At 39.8% G+C, this 18,359-nt stretch overlaps 1 protein-coding gene across 1 annotated transcript in view; it reads right to left on the reverse strand.

The window, feature by feature from the left end:
- Positions 1 to 664: 664 nt before the first annotated feature.
- Positions 665 to 18,359, reverse strand: part of vwa5b1 (von Willebrand factor A domain containing 5B1) — a gene marked incomplete at its 5' end in the record, with an annotated part of 29,785 nt that continues 12,090 nt past the window's right edge. Inside the window, 12 exons of the mRNA XM_080470385.1 lie at positions 665 to 3,327; positions 4,704 to 4,827; positions 7,212 to 7,281; positions 7,731 to 7,802; positions 8,298 to 8,432; positions 9,705 to 9,842; positions 11,664 to 11,957; positions 12,567 to 12,816; positions 13,600 to 13,796; positions 15,119 to 15,320; positions 15,711 to 15,896; positions 16,095 to 16,209. Of these exons, the coding sequence (XP_080326511.1) occupies positions 2,668 to 3,327; positions 4,704 to 4,827; positions 7,212 to 7,281; positions 7,731 to 7,802; positions 8,298 to 8,432; positions 9,705 to 9,842; positions 11,664 to 11,957; positions 12,567 to 12,816; positions 13,600 to 13,796; positions 15,119 to 15,320; positions 15,711 to 15,896; positions 16,095 to 16,209 (2,443 nt within the window). The 3' untranslated portion in view covers positions 665 to 2,667. The remainder of the gene's footprint in view (positions 3,328 to 4,703; positions 4,828 to 7,211; positions 7,282 to 7,730; positions 7,803 to 8,297; positions 8,433 to 9,704; positions 9,843 to 11,663; positions 11,958 to 12,566; positions 12,817 to 13,599; positions 13,797 to 15,118; positions 15,321 to 15,710; positions 15,897 to 16,094; positions 16,210 to 18,359) is intronic.

Genomic DNA, 18,359 nt, shown 5'->3' on the forward strand with positions numbered 1-18,359 from the left:
TGCTGAAAACAATCTCCCTCCAAAGTGAAGTCAAACACTGACAGTCGTGTTTGAAACAGCACAATAAGAGTGTGCATGTAATAGGTCTTGATAATAAGGTCTTGGCAGTGCTCCAGTATTTACATGCCTCCACAATGCATTAGGCCAAACATTTCCATTTACATCAGTTTAACACAAAACCACCATTTGTCACTTTTCTCCAGGTTGCATGAACGTCAACAAGGTTCAGGATCGTAAATTTCATAGAAACTCAGGAGCAGAACTCCTGGAAGAAGAGACAAAAGAGTGAGCGTAGGTGTTATTCACCACCATTACTTTGTTCTGAGCAATTCATGTCATAGTTTGCAGGCACCACATGAGGAAAAAGTCCGCCAAGATGAAGGTTTGAAAAGACGCTGCAGGAAAATGACGGTGTCACTCTTTAGTCCAAGCCTTGGGAGAGAAAACAAATGTTTGTATTCGAGCAAAGACTTTATGTAGATACCTTAAGAAAGCCACTGCAATGGAGTAATGATAGTTTTAGACCCAAAAATTCTGGCTGTAGAATCAGTTTATTACATACATCTGCAGCTCTGCTCATAGCATCAACAGTTATAAGGACAATACAGAAGCTTCCAAACAGCCTCAAACTGCCAACAATCTATTTTTTTTTTTTTTTTTTTTTAAAGGCACAAACAGCAAGTTGAAAGATACAGCACTATACACCTGACCCAGTACAAAATACAACTTCTTACAGTTACAGCTGCACTTAATACTGCAATTACAGCACAAAAATATTACTATATCTAATTTGTATTTGTCATTTGAGAGATTCAAATGCTGCAGTGCTGGCTCCAATGAGGGCCGCTATCAAACAATGTCACATAAACGCGCTGGTTCATGCAGAGGAACATAATGCAACTCAAGCCTGAGTGGAAAACAAATACCTGAGTAAAGCAACGCTGTGATGAGATGCAAGAAAATCATTGCCGCAACATGTTTAAAAGGGCAAATAAAAAGATAAAAAAAGATTATGAAATGTACCTGTTTGTTTTGAAAATTAGAATAACAGAACCACCTGTAACTGCAGTAAAGATTTTTTTCTACCGACTTTAAACCTTGTTTAGGCACTTGCGGTAAATGAGCTGTGACATTGATCACTGGCAGTGGCATTTTCTCACTGATCAACAGCTCAACTTGCTTAATCGTTGAGTGTTTTCCTCAGGATTAGATTGCACCGGCTGCCTGCAAATGAGTTTTAATCAACTTTTACCTTCCTTTCAAAAAAATGGATTTTACAATAATAAAAAAAAATGCTCATAGTTAATGACTTTGCGTCTCTGAATCAGTTTCCTGAAAATGTGTATCTTCCTATCGAGAGGAATCTCATTAAAGCTTCCTGAAATTAAACAAAGAAACGATTTTCAGAATGAAAAGATAAGTGCTGAAGCCATTTGTTGTGTTGTTTTTGCGTGATTGATTATACTATCAATTTCTCAATATTTTTGTACTAATTCATAAAAAGAAATGGCTTCAAATAAAATCAAAGTATTACGCAACCCTTAAATAATATGTGCCTTTGTTTCGTTAGTTAGATTTGATATGATATGAGCTGAATGTGGCCGCATGCATCACATTTTCTGGTCCAATTTCCAAAAACACAAATTATTTAATGGCTTCACAGGTGAGAGGATAAGGACAGCCACCATCAAGCAACATCTCTGTTGTGAGAGTACATTGGATTTACAGCTAAGTGCATTTTAAGGCGAAAAATCAATTAAATAGATGCATGCTGGTGTGATCAGTTCATTTACAAACACGCAAACATGCTGTAAGTGGTTAATAATGAGACTCTCTATAAACAAGTGTAAATACAAACCGAGAAATAAAAAGCTTGAAGCTCATATTTGCAAATTGCTGGTGCAGCCAATGTCGATGTACGTGTTCCACCAGCTGAATCAGAAAACAACATGAGCAAACATCCAATCCGAGACAGGTACACTCAGATAGGTGAAAAAATAGATCTATCATTCAGTAATAAGCAAAAATGACACGCTGGTGGGATGCACATTCATAGTTTCCCATTGATAACATATTTTTCCCATGAAATGTATATATTCTTTACCATTTGCATATTTTTTGTCTCTTCTTTAAATAAACAGCAGAAATAACAACTATTACGAACACCGCAAGTACTCGGATGTGCTTTGAATAGCATCAATTCAGAAATAGATGTAAAAAATAGCATGTGAGACAGTGATTTATTTATTTTTTAATCTCTCACCATTGTTTTGCAGCAGTCTACTCATAACATCAATATGATGACATTAATAGCTTTTTTCAGATGGTGATGGCCGATAAGTCCAGCATGCTCTGAATGTAAAAGTAACATTCTTCTCCTTGGAAAACTCACGTAATGCTGATGAATCCCGGGTCGGCGGGGATCCAGCTACTGTATACGGCATCAGCGAGGTAATAGCTCACACACAGTGCCTCTGAAGAACCCGTGATATGTTTGGAGGAACAGCACACCACCAGAAGAGGATACACATTGTTCACTACTGCAACAACGAAATCAGACTCCAGAGGACAAACTGCTCAACAGGGAATAGTACAGCCACACTTAGCATAGTATCATATAGGATCGAGGACTGCCAGAGGGACCGAGTCTATCTAGGATGCGCGACCTCAGACGCTGTTGGGGTTGTAACAGAGCATGTTCAGTTGCAGGTTTTCATCCCAGTGTCTGAGGATGATGAAGAGCTGATTGGCGGCGGCCTTGATGGAGGCTAAATCTCGGCCCTCTGGGATGTCCTGTGCACTCAGCCACATGCTGGCTTTTGCAGCGACCAGTTCCCACTCGATGAAGTAGCTGGCGGAGCTGTGCTCCAGCCAGGCGAGGGCCACGGCTGTGGCCCACAGCATGCTTTCTGGATCCAGCATCCTTTTCAGCGCGCCGCCGGGCGACGCTGAATCAGAGCTCCCCGACCCGGAGCTCCGCGCGCTGTCGCCCTGGGAGTGTGGCGAGAGCGGGGGCTCGGACGCAGTGGACGGACTGGCTAACGAGGACGGACCAGCATCCATCCAGGCATTCCTGGACTGATGAGAAGGGCTGTGAGTGCCTGCGGCGTGCTCTGCGGCCTGCTGACTCGTTTCTGCCTCAAACGGTGATCTGCAGCCCTCATCGGCACTGTCGGCACGCCGGCTGCTGGAGTGAGAGAGGTGGCCCAGACTCGTGCGGTGGCTGGTGAAGGGGGACCTCCACTTTAGCTTGTCCATGGGCACATTGATGGCGTCACACAGAGCTGCATCCAGCGGGAACGCACCACATGCCAGCTGCAACAAAACCTACATATAAAGAAACAATTAAAAGTTGGTCGCTTGATTGATTGAGTTTTCTTTTTTTAATGACAAATGTCATCGCCAAAAGTCGAAATATATCAAATACATATATATATTTTAATTAATTTGAGACCATTCCCACTCACTGATTTGTTGTATAATTGCAATGAACACTCTTTCTGCAGATTATTTGTAATCATACAGTTTCTTAGTTGTAGTTATAAAATGAGATCTTCTGCAGTCTCAGTGTCATTGTGTCCAACTCGTGCCTGAATGTCTATTCTTACTGTAAGTCTCTTCATAGATCTTTTTTTAGCTGAGAATTTGGAGCTGAAACTGAGGTGAATATGTTTGCATAAAAACAATAGTGAAGTGGAATTATTAGAGGTTAACTCGGTATAGAATGTACTCATGTATACAACAATGATCTCAATCCAGAAACGCCTCTTTTGGACGTTCACTTCATGGATGGTTAACATCAAAGTCTTGTTTTTTTTGGGGGTTTTTTAAAGCCTACCTGAAGTTTACCACTAACAACAGGCTGACAGTAAGAGGTGAGGAAGTACTGTAATGACCTGAGGAACATGTGTCACTGTCTGCACTGTTAACTGCACTGTGCTTCATATTTCAACAACACCCATCCTTTGCAGCACCAATCAGCCGTTCACTATGAGCCACCGTCGACAGATTCCTGGTTGTCAAAAGACAGGAAAAAGTGTTTTCTGGGCAGATGTTCAACATATCTTATATTCTGCAGCTATACATTTCAAACAGAGACTTTCTTCTCAATAAATTTGGACAGCAATGAATAATACATGTACATGGACGATGTCGCATGCGCTGCATAATCAGCTCCTCCTTCAAAGTCTTGGTTCAAGCAGAGGCTGGTTTTAGTCTCGGAATATTAAGCTCGGACAGTCTTTTGGCTCGGTTACTCCGGTGGTGGTGATTTATTTACCAAGGCCAAATTTGTATTCTGCTTCAAAACAGCATTGAGAGCAAAAAGGACAATTCATCGCAAACGAATATCAGCTTTAGTTAATATATTGTAAAATTATCTAATGTTGTAAACAGATTGTATCCAATGTTCATTCTTTTATCTCTGCATTACTTTTATGTTTTACTTCATTTACATTTTTTTTTTTTTTTTTTTACAAAACTGGATGACTTTGTCAAGAAAGGCATGATGATGTATCAGATTATAATCTTACCCAAGGCGGTCTTTTGAAAATAGCTCACACATACCACTGATTATTTTTCAAACACACCCAAATCTGACATATTAGCCTCTCCGTGCAAAACTACTGCCAGTTAAACTTAAGTGTCCATCAACAGCATGCGGGTTGACATTGCTTTCACATGTATATAGATCCGCGACCCACCAGAGGAATGTAGTCTTTGTTCTCATTGTCACTCTCTCCCATTGAATCGCCGGACTTGCTGTGCGATCGACACATGAACCCTTTGGCAGCTCGAGTCAGAAGACGAGTCCTGCTGAGGGCCAACCTGAAGGATGAGTGGAGGTGGATGGAGGTGTCAGTCACGGTGCACAATCTGTCATTAGGCCAGCACAATTAGGAGTCAGTCAGCCGATTTCTATCGGGATATAAAAGAAGCTCATTCTTTTCTGCAATTTGCTCAATCTCAAGATAAAGATGTCAGGTTTCAAGTACGGAGGTAGGGATGCCAATGTCATTCGTCGAATTCATTTTATAGACATGAATCTATTTAACTTTTGAATTGAAGAAGGTTTAAGGGGATTTCTTTTTTTTTTTTAGGGAGAATAAGCATGGTTTCCTGAGGATAAATCCTGATGGCTGATAATAAAAGGACACACTTTTTTGTGAAATTGCTGTTAAATTATGTTGTAATTCCTCATTGTTTTAATCAAAACCCCTCTACTAAGGTCCTCGGTTAGTGAATCCATGACACTTTTGGGAAATACTATAAAAATATTTTGGATGTGCCATAAAATTAGGCATATACAGTCATATGCATTTACAGATGAATCAGAACAAATGTTCAATGACATAGTATGGTCCAAGAATTACTTAACTTTGAATGTATCAGTAAATATGTGATGGATTTACCCTGACATTTGGTACCAAAGGATTCCAATGGGACCATTATTTTGTGACATGCCTGAAAATATTAGACAGATTTGCCATATTTGCACACAAATGGTCATATGTCTCATCAAATTGCATTAGTGATGATTTCACATATCAAACCAGTGACTTCAATTCAAACTATTCTATTGATTTCCACAAATAAATAAAACAAAATACCATAAGATTTTGAAATGATGCTTCTATTGAATGAACTAACAAAATCTAAAATTGATCTCTCTCTATGTGTCCATAACTTTACTTTGTGAAATGCACAGAAATACTGCATGAATTTGCTCTAAAATTTGGTGCACAAATTTTAGAGCAAAACTATGTATTTGTAATTTGAGTATCCTTTGGCCAGGAAATGTCAAATGAGTTTAGCTTAAAAGAAAAATGGTAAAATATGAAAATGTATTGAAATGTGAAGTACATTTTGAATGTGGACGTTCAAAGTCCCCATTTCATAAAAAAACCACCACCCAGTACTGACTTTCTGTGGTTTTTTCAGGCAAATTTGGCACAGATGTTCAAATCCCCAATGATAAATACTAAAACAACTTTTGTGAAATACCTGTAGACATTAAGTGATTTCCCATAATATATGTTCCATATGTTTTCATCCTTAGTTAGATTAAGTTGAAAGAAAACCTCTGCTGGTTTGCGTTTGCTCCATTCTTTATTTAAGGATTAACAGCATTACTACCAACCTTAAAAACAGCCTTTACACACTGATCTTATTTTCGGCTGTTGCTTCTTTTTGTAGAGTTTGCATGTCCTCCATTTGTCTGTATTTATTTTCTGCAAGTCCTTGGCCTAGATTACGATCTAAATAGCACACAGGTCCGTCTCTGTGTTGATTGTGATAATGACTGGTGACTAAACTGTGCTTCTTCTATCACCAGGCTAAATTGAACAAACAGCGTAAAGAAAGGTTGATTAATAGTAGTTTCAAATTGACGTACGCCATCTTATACCTTTGAAAAACATGGACTAAATAGGATCCAGTGATGAGAATGAAAGTTGTTAATGCCTAATTCCAGTCCAAAACGTGATTTAATATGAATGTTGATTTTCAAATCGAACCATTGACATGGTATCTGAAGTACTGATGACAAAATATATTTTGACTTTTGTAATGTTTTTTATGTATCCCTGTTTCAGCAGACCTGAATCGAATAATAATGTCATCACCGTGCTTGGGGAAAGAAAATCCCAATATGGCGCCCCTCACTGCTGATATGTACCTACACCTCAAATGTCTTCTGTGTCTGGAGTGGTTATTGAATGAAAACCCCTACATCTTACAGACTTTGCACTTAAGAGTTGCCGCGTCCTACAATTCCCTTTGTAACCTCACAGCATGTTTAGTCGTATGAACGAGACTTGAACTTTTCTCTCTCATTCTTCACTTTGCTATTTCCGTCACTTGATCACATGCACACGAGCGCACCGCATCATAAAAGTCCTCCAGGAGAGAATGTATATATGCCAATACTTTTTAATATATATAATTATGGTCCCTTCCCTTCTTTCAATCAAGTTTTTCACTTCCTGTATGAGCTTCTCCTCGCCCAGTGTTGATGGCTCTGGCTTTGTCTTGATGCATTAACCTCCAGACAGCGTGTTCGAAGGGTCAGAATCAGCTAACAGATGAAGACTTTCGATGTATTCTGCCCCCGCGAGGCAGCGCAGAATAACAAAAAAGTCCCCATGTTTGCTGAAGGAGAAGCAGCACAGCTGCAGCATTTCTATGCTACCAGCAAGCCTCCGATCACCCACCTGGCAGAAAAAAGGCTCTCCACCGATTTCTGTGACTGGTCAGAGGTCACAGATGGACTCCTCTGGGAGACTTGGGAGACAGAAAGGCAGAGACAGAAGCGGTATCAGACAAGAGCGAAATGAAGCAGCGGCACGGGCCGTCACCTTGCTATTCAATTCCTCACAGTGACACAGACCTGGTGCCACATATTAAAGAGGTAAAACACCCGCCGACATGTAACAGTGACAGCAGAAGACGTATAACCCCACAGCTGTGGCCTCCAACCGGGTGAATCTTCTTTCTGTTTGCAGCTGTGCCTTCCATCCTGAGCTCAATGCCCCGGACAGAGTCTGGACTTCTGTCATCGCTTATAGAAACAGGGACTAAAATGTCAATAATCTCTCGTTACACATTCGGGATAGCGTAGCTCGGTCGGGGGAAAACAGACGGCAGACAGCTCTACAGTTAATGCTGAAGGTTGTGGGGCAAAATTGTATAAGAGACACGATAAATGCAGCGGCCGATGGCGTTACACTCACCTTCCGCAAAGGTACATTTCTCCCAGCCGGAGGAGGTGGGGGTGCTGCACGGAGAAACACCATCTTCTCCATCTGAGGCAATGATTAAAGCACATTTTCAATGACCTCAAGTTGTTGTTTCTTTTGTTCCCCAAACCTCACAAGCCATTTTTCTATTAGAGAAAACAACAGGGTGCGTCTGCTGCGACTCATCAACATCCCTGCCCACCGGGCACCTGCCGTTGTATCTGGCAGATGCTGGTTCGGTGTGTTTGGATTAAGATTTCTGCAGTTGCTATGCCACCACTGCAAACCAGCTTAAAATGTTGTGCCCTTTTGCAGAAGTATTTTTAAAGTAAAACGGCCCACTTCTTTCTGAAAGTCGAGTATCTCACAGCTTCCAGAGGGGATGACGCACGACCGCAACCTTTCCATGTAAACAAACCACAGGTCTGAACGACTATAAATACGTAAATCCAACCGCCAATTATCCACAGTGTAATGTTTTAACTTTAAGCCATAACTATTGTGTTTCTCATTTTTGTTTCCACTGTTATGAAGCTTATTTTTCTTGAAGACTGAGCTTACTGTTGGGCAGCATGACATCTTCAACTTCCTCCGACATGCCGCCTGACTGAGAGCGACCCAGCCCGATGGAGTAACCTCTGTTCTTTCTGCTCCCCGAACGAGACCTGGAGTGTGATCCTCTCTTCAGACCTTCAACTGAGACAGCAGAAACTCAAGTCTTCGAACAAATGGACCGGCTTTGTACCTCTGTCTCACAACTGAGACATGATTCTAGAATCACAGTATCTGACATGAAAAGGTAAATGGACATATATATTTATATGGTGCCGTTTTACTGCCTCAGCAGTCTTAACACATTCACCTCAATGGTGGCAGCTGTTATAACCCCCAGGGGTTCAGTGCCTTGCCTGAGGACACACTGACACACAGAGATGGGGTCCAGCACCACAGACGCATTGTCTCACAACAAGTATTGAATTTTGTGCGAGTGTGAGACCTCCTCACATTTTTCCAAATTATAAGATCTAACAGCTGTCTGTAATAAATATCATTATGCTTTTTTTTTTAGTTAGATGCCTTTCATTTGTTTTAAACAGTCTGTAAGTATACCTCTTACATGGTTTAGCACTAAAGGTTATTTTCTATTTCAATTAAATTGGTTGTCAGCTGCACTTTCAATAAATTTACTTCTAAAAATATATGTTTCAATAAAATAATTGATAGTATACTAAAGGGATATTTATGAATTGTTGGCGGCACATAAATATCCATTTTTGCTTAAGCGGGCTATATGTATCACCTTTGAGGGTTTGCATGTTTTAAACTTTTTCATTGAGTAATAATTACTCCACTATGTAGAGTTGCACAGACTAAGGTGGTGCAAAAGCTTAACATGAATCAAAATTATGAACATTTTTACATTTTAAATGCACAAATCAGAAATTGTTGACTTTTTTATTTACTTATTATTATTTATCCATTTACTTCATAATTAAAATTGATGAAGATACCTTTCTAAAATTCTTTTTTTTTTTACTTTTTAAAGCTCTAAAGATTTTAAAAGTAAGCTTTGGTTGTAACTCCTTAGCCATGTTATTTAATTTTTAGACAAAGCAAGGCTTTCTATTTTACTTACCTTTCGTGTGTCTCAAATAGACGACTTGTTCACTTAAACACTTTGTGAATAATTGAAATCCATAACATAATGCACTGTGCTGACAGAGTTATTTGCAAAACCTTAAATGCATTTACAGTCACCATTATGGGCAGGTAGCAGAGGTATCCAGACAGAGAAGCAGATGTTATGCAGCTGAGCAAAGTCTTAACACAAACAGACACGAGAGTGACGTCTGCCATCTCAACTACATCGAGCTTCTAATCGTCAACAACAATAACAAGCGGCTCCAGTTTGATTGATTTGCATTGCAGGGCAAAAAAAAAAAGTACAGTCAAGGTATTTCCACTTACCGGGGTTTAAGTATTCAATACATGTCTGCAAATACTCGTTAGTGTCAAGGTCGATGGGAACAAACGCTGTGTATTTGCTCAGTATATTGCAGGCTTTGCTGGTGTGAATAGCATATAACTGGTACTTCCTGCCAGACCCTGAAATCACAAGAGGGATTAAAGTGAGATGATATAGCCAACGATAGACATGAATAACATTAAACTGGACTGCAACATACTCGATGGATGTAATTCCCAATCTTTCTAATTCCTGCATCAACCATGTAGCACATCTACAGTAAATGTGCTAATTTTCTCTCTTAGAAATTAATTACAACAGTTATTGTTCATAAATCCAAAGGGTTCAATTAACAACAGCTCAAAACCTCAAATAGCAACATGTGGATTCAATGACATCGTAATTCATGCAGAACATGGGTAAATTTCCCAAAAATAAAAACTTCATTATCCACATATTTTGGTTCAGTAAAGCTCGGAAATACACTTAATGTATTAAATGTATCCTTTAAAACTTAACAGTATCTCAAAATATTTGAAAATACCATAAGATATGAGGAGTTTTTTTTTATTCATCTTTAACCAAAAGTGATAATTATCGCGTTAAGAAATCGTTTTTAATGTTTTCTTCAATTTCTATATGGGATATTAATACAAACATTAATTTGAATATACAACATTATAGCCTGAGCTCATTTCCATCTTCAGTCCCCTGACATGCTGATTCCAGCCATATAAAGTAAAACATTACAACATAATATACAACAACATCAGCAGGGGAGATCAAAGTGCAAAATAATGTTTTAAAAAAAGGAAATATTGTAGATTTCAGACCAGAAATTGTCACCTAATTTTTTTTAAAAGCATTAATGAGGTAGCACATCGACCACTTGTTAATGTGTTATTGTGTACATTGTCCTAATTCAACAAATTTTGCTTTGTGAGTTGCACTTACTTCTCACATACTGATGATTAAATTGTTATATTCAATTATTTTGGGATGTACCACCTCCACAGTGGTGAAACTGGGTGAGATTGTTTTTCTTCTTCGAGTGAGAAAGATCTGCTCTGCAAAACATGCAGCGAAGCCAAAGCTTCCAGCGCAGATTGTGAAAGAGGATTTAGTTTAATGAATCACATCAAAATAGCATCCAGAAAAGGTCTTGAAGTGGCACATTTGGACCAGCTGATGTGCATAATGTGTAAGAATAAAGTGTACAACCACTGGAGAAGTGAGAACGACAGACGTGAAAAAGTTAAATTTAAGTCCGATTTGTGCATAGTCCAGTGATATATATTATGATTTCTATTGATGGATATTAATCATTAAAAGCTGTTACTATTATATAATTCATTGGTAGTAGAAATGCTGATGAAAAACTGTGTAATTAGAGATTTTACTGACAAAGAATTACAGGAATTTACACTGTATCACAAGCTACCACACACTCAATCAATCAATCAATCAATTGTGCAAAATGTGAATGTTTTAATGTGAACAAAATCTTATCTCTGAAAGGTGTATATGTCTCATTTCTTCCAGAGCAGGACCGTCACCCAGGCCAAAGCAGGACTCTCACATATAACATACTGCACATCTCATGAACAACAAGATTTTTGTCTGTTTCATTTTAAGTGGGCCAAATCACTTGTATTAAAAGCAAACTAATGGAAATCACTGCTGTAGTTTAATTCTTTTAATAAGCCATGTAACTTGCTCTGATCGCAGGTTTTAAACAGGAGCGATGCTGGTGTGTGGCCACGGCGTACACATCTCATTTTGTTCACAGTGGACCTCGGTGTACTGACACATGGAAAATTAGAGAGAACACTGCTCCACACCAGCATGAAAGCCAATGAGACCATTCTTTAAGTCTTCATACTAGATGAGAGACAACGCAACTCTCAAATTCATTTCTAGCCTTTAATGAAATGTTCTATTTCAATCTCCGTACAACTCACCGTGCTCAATCTCACACTCCTTGTCGGCCATGTGCTCAAAGTCCTGTATGATGGAGCGTCCGGCCAGGTGGTGGAAGGTCTCGTTCCAGAGCTCCTCGTGAACCTTTTCCTCCTTTTCCCGGCCGTTCAGAAAGGGCTCAATGTCAAACATCACCTCCCACTTCATCGGCTTGCCACACAGCAGCCCGCTCACCACCGCCTTGCAGTCGACTCTGTGCTGATTGGTGGCGGCTAAATCTGAGGTTTGAACTTCCTGGGGAGTTTCTGCTTGACATAGCTGGTGTCCGTAACCATCTGTAAATATCACGGGTGGGGAAACATTTGTGGAGGTGCATTCAGTTCTCACACATTTCTATTTTTCTTAAGGTTATTGCTCAGAAGTTAACTTGGAAAAGGACTTCCTCTATTAGCAGGTTTTGTTATTTTGTTCTTTTTTTAATCCTACCACGCAGGTCTCTTATTTATAACTGGGAGATTTTCTGCTTTGTGCACAGAAAAACAAAGAGTTTGATCTATTCATAGAGTGTTATTTCACAGTAAACCTCCTTCAAAAATTGCACTGGACAAACATTTCTGTTTGTTTCCCCAAAATCTGTTGTAACTTCAGCTGAAGTGTATCAGACATTAGACAGACCTACAAAATGTCGACACTTTGGTTACTTTAGCGTCATAGTAACATACCCGATGAAAGAGAAAACTTTAAGATATTCTAAAATAACACAAGTCAGTAAATTCCACTTCCATTAGTGAGTTATCCCGGAGGATTAAATTCATTATTCTTCAGAAGGAAATCTCAACAAATGACCCATATCATCCCACTAAATGTGTTCAAAGCTCTCGTCATCTGGACTGTTCCAATACGAAAAGACACATTTGCACTCCAAATCCAGTTTGTTCCCTCACCTGTGTCTCCAACACTGCTGACAGATGGGCTGTCTGTGGATGTGGATCTGGAGCCGTCATCCCCAGCAGTGCTGCGGGCCACAGGCACCGCGCCGCCGTCGCAGAGCGGCGAATTGTTCTCTGGCTGGGGATAGAAGTGATGGTCCGAGTCGGCCTCTTGCTGCAGAAGCTGCTCCTGCTGAGGGAGCGATCTGTGACAGCTGGCCGGTCGCCCTCTGGAAGAGGCGGCACACAGGCTCGCCAGCTGCGGCTGAAAAAAAAAAAAAAAAGTCTGTTTTAACGCCACATATTCAGCTGTTATCATGGATTTCAATAAGATATGGGCCTTCTGATTATAATTATGGTTATTAACGAGTTCATGGTACTTTAGAGTGATTAATGACATGAGGACTATGCAAATCAAGCAATTTCTTTTACCCATGGCTGCAACTAACAAATCTATTTTGATTTTCAATTACTCTGGAGATCAATTTCCCTCTTCCGGGAATGTTTATATAATGAAGAAAAAAATGTCAATCACATTTCTTTTCTTTTTTTTTTTATCCACAATGATGAATCCAGTTCTCTTACTTTTTCAGGAAACTGATATTCAAATAGGAGTGTGCTGTTTTGAAGTGATGAGCGGTGTTAAAGTCTTTGGGGTGCCACAATGTCTATAATTCTTAAATGAAAAAAAAATGCTGCATTCCCAGAGGCTGTAATGTATCTGCAGATGCATTTTCAAGAGAAGCCATCGTTTCTTGCCGGTTCAGTGAATCTTGTTTAGTTATACTAACATGCTCCCGCGAGTAATCTTCAGTCTTAATTGTCATTCATAAATGCTGCCCTTCATTACTGAGGAGGGCACATTACTGTGTTCTTGATTACTTTCCAGTCCAGACAAGGGTCAGATAATTATTTAATTTGTCAATTGAGTGTGAATGCAAATATTTTTGAGGAAATAATTAATAATTTTTCGTGTTTAAAAAAAAAAAAAATGAGCGCAACAAGCATATTTCTCCCCGGCCCATTTAATCTCTGAGTAGAATCAGACCTGGTAGTCGGTCTTCCACTGAGCTTCGTGTTCGGGGCTCATCTGGCCTATCAGCTCCTGGACTTTGGCTCTCCTCAGTGGATTCTTGTGCACCACGGAGCTGGGGTCGCTGGGAGTGTAGACCTTCTTGGCAGGGTTGTATTCGGTTATCTGGTTGGTGCTGTACGCACGCCTTCTCGGTGACGTCTTATCTAAACCTGATGTTTGGTAGATAAATAAAACCGTCAATGAGACTATGACAGTTTATGACATCAAGATGCACACGGCTGTCATGTCATAGAAACATCTTGAAAAGAAAAGAGTCTGTAATGGAAAAACAGCTTCATTTCAGACTTCCTAAATCAAATACAAGTACATCTTTGCTGATGACAGAAACCAAAAGTTGGTGATTGCACGAGTCAAAAGTAATCAGAACTCATGGTGGTTTGGGCTTTCACCTCACAGCCAGATTATTCGAGTCCAGTTTGGAGTCTTTCTGTGTAGCCCTGCATGTTGTCCCCTCCCACAGTCAAAAGGCTTTGAGGGTAATAGTTCAGAATAAGTTCGCTATTATTGTCGGTGTGAATGTGGGCAAATTTAAAAATCAGAGTGAAGCAACATATAAAAAGTCAAAGCAACACTCTAAAAATACAGAAATTGTGAAGTGAATTGATTAGCTTTTTTTTTTTAAAGCTACTTTATATATTTGCAATCATGTGATTTCATGAGTGAGTGGGAAGTGGGGAAAATGACATCTGAATGCTGTCCAACATCTGACGGTGGAAATGGGAAAAAAGTTTTGAAGAGCATCAAGAGACTAATAATATAATATTTTGCTCACAAAACAGCACTATTTTTCCTGTACATAACAGAAGTGAATAAATATTATCAACCTTAACCTTACAAGCATCGCTTCCCCTGCTTCTTGGTTTTTGATTGTTTATCGTTTATCTGCAGATTTTTGATAGGTTAACCAGTTGGCTCATTCTGGAAATAGAAGAGTTCTGAATTTTAACTCGAATGATTCAGATAAATATTACATGTTGATCTTAGCCTGTTTTAACTCCAAAACAAGATCCAGTAGATTTGCTTAGGTGCAAATATATAAGCCACTGTGTCAAACAGCTTTGTCACTGTGGAGGTTGGAGGCATAAATGTTCCAGTGATTTTGGAACAAATTACACTTAATTGAGCTCCTCACATTTCGTCATACATAATGCAGAGCGTAACCTTGCTGATATTCAACAGACCTACGTAGATGTGCTAATTGTTGGAGATTTCATTAACAACCTGTTCTCTGTGAAGTGATATTAGCCTGAATGTATAATCTGACTGAAACGATCTCCACATACGAACAGTATTTTGTCCATCTGCTGTCATGATTTTATTTCGGTGATCGATACTATTAATAAATCAACAACAACATGATAAATCATTGGAGTTTCCACGAGTGCACTACAAACTCAGGTATATATCTCAACCACTTTTGAAGTTATTTGAGATTTGATTTTGCTGTAAAATCATCAAATGGTTCTCTTACCCATGGCATCGTGCTCTGAGGTCAGAGGGCTGCAGTCTGCCATGGAGTCCTGGCAGAAGTCACTCTGGGCCCCAGAAGAAGCCTCCTTGTGGGATCCCTGACTCTCCACACCTGCCTTCCCCGGATCCTCTTCTTGGGAGTGATAAAACACCGAGCTGGCCGACTCAATGGAGCGCATCATGCTGTACCGCCTCCTCTTATCCTGTTGAGTTCAATAGGTCATACAACTGCTTCAAAGATAACTCATTCATAAAGTGGGATGAAAAAAAGCTCATTTTGATTTACCTTCTTTTCACATCAGCCTTAGAAGGCTCCATGTTTTTAATAAAAACATTCATACACGCTGCATACACACTCAAATTGTATGAATTGATCTTTCCATCCATCCATCCATCCATCCATCCATCCATCCATCCATCCATCCATCCATCCATCCATCCATCCATCCATCCATCCATCCAGAAAGCAGTAAAGTGAGATGCATGAATTATTTACCAAAGTCAACATCGAATGAAACCACACAGTTCAGCCAGACTGTAGTTTCATGAAGTGATCAAAACACATTAAGTCATCACGCATGCAGGAGTCTCACAGATTTGGGGTTGGCGTGGTAACGGGTGGTGTCACAAACCACGCTGTAACCAATCAGACTGTCCCCTGGAAACAGGAAGGTGTTGCCCACAGGGGAGAGCAGCACTTCTTTGGTTTCCGGAAAGAGCCACTCGATAGAAATGTCGCTGAGGACTGGAGCCATCGTTTTTTTCAGGGATTTTATCATCTGTGGGTAGGAGGGAAAAAAAAAAGGCCTTTAAATATAAAACACAGCCTCTCTGAGAGTATATATAGTGAGCGCGATTTCTGAAAAATTATTTTTATAATTGGTATCAATGATGGACAACTCAGTCTTTTGAAGCCTCTGCATAATGGCTCTCCAGTGGTTTTTCTGAATGACTGGCTGCTGTTAGGAAATAGGTACCTTGGGCTGCAGCCTCTCGCCGTCAGCCAGAAACTCGGCCGTTCCTTTGGAAACTGTCGCCAGTCCCTGCACCAGCCTCCTGCAAGCACTCTGTCCAATGCCAAATGTAAAGCATCTGCACGAAGACAATAAACACAGCATCTCCATGAACAGATCAAGAGATTCACATGCGAAACAGCAGGCAGCATTTCAGAAGGCGTACCTATCTTATAGACACCTGAGGGAAGAACGACAGTGAGGGAGCCAATCAATTTTAATGATGAGAATTTAATGATGAAAAGTCATACTATAGAAGACATTATTTCAACAAACATTTACCTGGCTGATTTCATATCCGTGTATTAAAAATAGAAAGATTACCTTTTACCATTGTTACTGTAGTACTTTTTAAATTACTTAGAAGTAAAAAGTAATTACATACTCAGGGCAGTAATCCTTTACAAGGCAAGTGATCCAATTTGTACTTCTGTATTTCTCCTGTTTTTAGCATTGAAAACATGATTATCACTGAAGATCCTATTTCTAAGCTTTTGTGTTTCACCACTGTGGCTTCAGAAAAGCATGACGTCCTCAAAGTCAATCCGCTCAATTAATGCATTTAACTGGACATAAAAACTAATCTGCTGGCTAAAGAAAAAATGACTAATGGATGTGTCCTTTGTCCAAACATATGCTCACAGGAAGTCAGATTCAGGGTTGTGTTTTGTACGCACTACCTGATGTTGAAATACAGTAGTGATCAAAGGTGTGTAGCTCATTTTTTACTGAAATCTTATCAGATATGGATCCAATTTAGGGACATTTTTATGGTAGAAAATGTAAATTGTGCATCACTACACTGTGTAATAGAATAGAATAGACCTAATGAATCCCAGCGGGAAATTCACTACATTGTTGTTCCACACAGAATAGAACATTAATAGAATAGATTATTAAAATGTCAATTAAGAAAGAAAGAACAGTGCGATGCTTTTCAACAGATATTGATATGAATGACACACGAGGGTGCTGTGAATTTATAGCCTGACTCAATTTCCAATTATCTGAATGAGTGTCTTAATTGTCCCTCTCAGTGATGATGTCTTAATGTGCACATAGCTGACGCATTAGCTGAGCTGTCGGCACCTCGTGGGTCACAGACTGATTCACCCACGAGTTCAGCCGCGGTCACATCAGTTAATGAGGGAAAACGTTATAGTTTGGGTATTAGCAGAGAACAAATGGTAATGGGAAGGAGAATGCACAAAGCAGCGGCAAAAATCAGGCAGCAGTGGTGGATTCCCACTGTAAAGAAGAGTTCAGCGAAAGCAGCTCTGAAAGCGTTTTCATGTATGGCCAGATATTGAGCTGCGAGCTCAACTTTAGTGATTTTAACTGTGTAATTGTAACTGTAACTGTTAATCATTTCATACACGTAATCAGTTGGTAACTCATTGCTACCAAAAGAGTAGACTCTACAGTAATCTTCAGAATTTTTAACATGCTATTCTCGACACTGTCCACAACATGGTTCGATTAAAAAAAATAAAATAAAAAATGGAGTCATTATCGTTGGGTGCTGCTGCGATAATGACCAAAGTGTTTGTGATTTGTCTGCGCTTTGTGTCCCTAATGCAATCATCTGTGAGAGGTCATCCATTAAAAAGGAAAGACAAAAGTCAATTATTCCCAGAGTGACTCAGGACAGGGAATCACAGTTTGAGAGTTTAATGGAGTCGGCGAAACAAAATGATTTCCCGGTGTACTGCGGGGCTCTGCCGTGCCAGCGGCGCTCTCCTCTCTCCTGACAGCTGGCGTTCAAATGCATCTGGCAGCTTTCTTATTTCCTCCCAGCTTCAACACAGATGTGCTGGGGTTTTTTTTTTTTTGTTTTTTTTTTTAACTCAAATCCGAGGGCTGCCTGATGGACTCTTTGTCTTGATACAAAATGTTTGATCGATACAACATAAACTGCGTGCTTCCTGATTTCATTTTGAGGGGATTACAGCCCCATAACCAGGTGTTAAATTTAAGCTCCACAACAAACCCGAGATGGGATTTCTCTATTTGTTATTTGCATAATTAGTGTAAACAGAGGGTGAGCTTGTTGCTATTTGCTTTGATAGGACATACAGTAGCTTCTCTGTGTTTACGCTGCTCTTTGTTTAAATGTACAATACGACGGTTGCGGCCCTGATTGGCACATAACAAATTGATCGTTGTGTAATACAGGCTGGAACAACTTTAACTCCAACGCTGCAGTACTAGAATGCCTCCACAACAGTG

The sequence above is a fragment of the Lipophrys pholis genome, assembly GCF_963383615.2.
Source record: "Lipophrys pholis genome assembly, chromosome: 8".
Taxonomy (NCBI): Eukaryota; Metazoa; Chordata; class Actinopteri; order Blenniiformes; family Blenniidae; genus Lipophrys; species Lipophrys pholis.